Source organism: Echinops telfairi, unplaced genomic scaffold (assembly GCF_000313985.2).
Source record: "Echinops telfairi isolate 266 unplaced genomic scaffold, ASM31398v2 ScPeMD7_2010;HRSCAF=2546, whole genome shotgun sequence".
NCBI classification, from domain to species: Eukaryota; Metazoa; Chordata; class Mammalia; order Afrosoricida; family Tenrecidae; genus Echinops; species Echinops telfairi.
Window position 1 is genome coordinate 6,214,846 of NW_022105908.1, and position 2,539 is coordinate 6,217,384.

At 52.6% G+C, this 2,539-nt stretch overlaps 1 protein-coding gene across 1 annotated transcript in view; it reads right to left on the bottom strand.

The window, feature by feature from the left end:
• Window positions 1-334: 334 nt before the first annotated feature.
• GLP2R (glucagon like peptide 2 receptor) overlaps window positions 335-2,539 on the bottom strand; it is an 84,210-nt gene continuing 82,005 nt past the window's right edge. The window contains exon 15 of the mRNA XM_013006298.1: window positions 335-667. Within this exon, the coding sequence (XP_012861752.1) occupies window positions 335-667 (333 nt within the window). The remainder of the gene's footprint in view (window positions 668-2,539) is intronic.

Consider the following 2,539-nt stretch of genomic DNA (forward strand, 5'->3'; position numbering starts at 1 on the left):
CCCACAAACATGTTGAGGCCCCTTTGCCCTTGCCAAGTGGTTTTCAGCTTTCCTAACCCCAGCCTCGGATAGCGCCCGTGTGCCCTACCAGCTAAAACAGGAGATGCTGACTGGTGTCTACTAAACAAGGGACCTCTCCCTGCAGGCTGGTAGGGCCAGGCCCTGCGGGGAGAGATGCCCCAGGCCGTGAGGAGGATGACTGGGCAGCTGGAAGCTGAGAGTGTTAGCTGACCTTGGGCCGGCGGAGTCCAGACACGGCAATATCCACCCAACTGTTTTCCTCCTCTGGCACCCTCCCAACCCACCCCCTCCCTGTCCAGCATGGCCCCCTACCCTAGATCTCACTCTCCTCCAGCACCTCCTCCAGAGTATTGGCCAAGGTAAAGTCCCCCTCGCTGCTCTCAGACAGGCCCCGGGGCCAGGCCCCGTGGCCTCGGTGGGGCCCGGCACCCAGCTCTCCCAGGCCCTTGGCAGCCAAGTGTGAGAGGTGCCCCCCACCACTGGCTGAGAGCCGCAGCTTCTGCAGTGTCCCTGCGTCGTCTCCTTCTGAGAACTCCTTGGGAAATTGCCTCGGGAACCGGAAGTGCTTCCCCAGGAACCAGGCTCTGCCGCCCGAGCGGTGGGCAAGCAAGAAGCGGACCCAGTGCTTCCTCAGCTCGGCCTTCACCTGCCGGGTCAGACAGGGGCAGTTAGTGTCTGGGAGTCCATTGGTCCGTCCAGTCTGTTAAGCAACGGGGTATGGAGTGGCTGGCTGCTCAGCGGCACTCTTGGGAATGTGACCTTCTCATCAGGGGACACAACCAAGGAGAAGCCAACAGGAACACGTGACTGTTCCAGATGGGTGACGTCACCACACAGGGCGGGGGCACTGCAGAAGAGACCTCTGAGAGGAGACCTGCCTGGTGGACCAGAAGCCCCCTAGAAAACAGAGAAGCAGCAGCAGGGTGGGCAACAGGGGTGCGAGTTTTGCCCTCAGGAAGCTGATGGGGCAGACACAGAACTAACTTCCTGGTGGGTGAGTGTTTAGGCTTCCAAACCTGTGTTAAAACACCCACTGATGCACTGTAATTTGGTTAGCGCCGACAATTTGTGCTCAAGGAGTAGCGGAAAGGTGGGCAGTTTGGACCTACCCAGAGGGGCCATGGAAGAAAGGCCTGGTGATCTGCGTCTGCACAGATTACAGCCAAGAAAACCCCGTGGAGCACAGTCCTGCTCTGTAACACACGGGGTTGTCGTGAGCCAGACCCACTGGGGTTTGGGTTTGATAACACAGTTAGGGATGCGAAGCAGAAGGGCATCAACCTTTCGACCAATACGGAGGCTGTATTTAGATAGACAAGTCCACTCTTCCCTGAGTATTTGTTGGGGGATCCAGGACCCCTGAAGATGCCCAAATCCAGGGCTGCTCAGATCCCTTATATAAAGTGGCGAAGTATTTGCAGATAACTGGATTTCGTTCATCTGTATACTTAACCCATCTCTAGATGACTCATATTACCCGAGACAATGCGATGCTTTGCTCGCTTAGGCTCAGAGATTGCTTTGACCACCTAATTGCTTCCTCCTTCGCCACCTTTTCCATCCATGACTGGTTGAATCTGAGGCTGCAGAAGCCATGGATTTAGAGGGCCAACTGTACATGGATCAGTTACTTTCCACTTCTGCTTCTCAGAGAGTTTAAAAATGTAAATGCATCCTACCTGGAGCAAGGCGGGGGAAGGAAATCAAAGACTCAAGGAAGCGATTAGTCTAATTCTAATTAGACCACACGACTAAACCAATGGACCACAGGAACGGCAGTCTCCTCTTACTGAGGCCAGGAGAACTAGATGGTGCCCAGCGACCATGACCAAAGAGCTCTGAGCAGAGATTTGATAGAAGACCCCAGTTAGAATGGAACTCAGTAGAACAAAACTGAAATTCATTAAGAAAAGGAAAAGACCAGACTTGCTAGGCTGATAGAGTCCAGGGAACTCCCAAGACGATTGGCCTAAGACCCCCCTTTAACCTGGACCTGAAGCCACTCGCCAAGTTACCTTGCAGCCAATAATAGATTGGCTTATAAAATAAACACTAACATCTGTGAGGGCTTTGTTTCTTAGAACAATCAACTGCGGGAGACCAAATGGGTAGCATCTGCCAAAATCAAAGCTAAGACGTCCAGGGAGGGGCAGGGATTGGGAAGGACGGGAAGGAGACGGCAGGCAGAAACCGGGAGAAAGCTAACACATCGAAGCCACAGGACAGGTCATGCAGACACTGCTAAACCAGAAACTAATTTGCTGTGCAAACTTTCACCTAAAACACAATACAAGTTTTTTTTAAGAATGAACTTCGTTTTCTTCAACTTTCCCTTCTCTAATAATCAGGCAGGCTTTTGAGATATTGCTAATAAAACCGTAGTGCAGTTTGGGGTGAGACAGAATTGACTCAGCCACCCTACAGGGCCAAAGAGAACTGCCCCTGGGGTTTTCCAAGACAGTAATTCTTTAATGGGTGGAGAAAGCATCATCTTTCTCTCAAAGAAGCAGCTCCATCC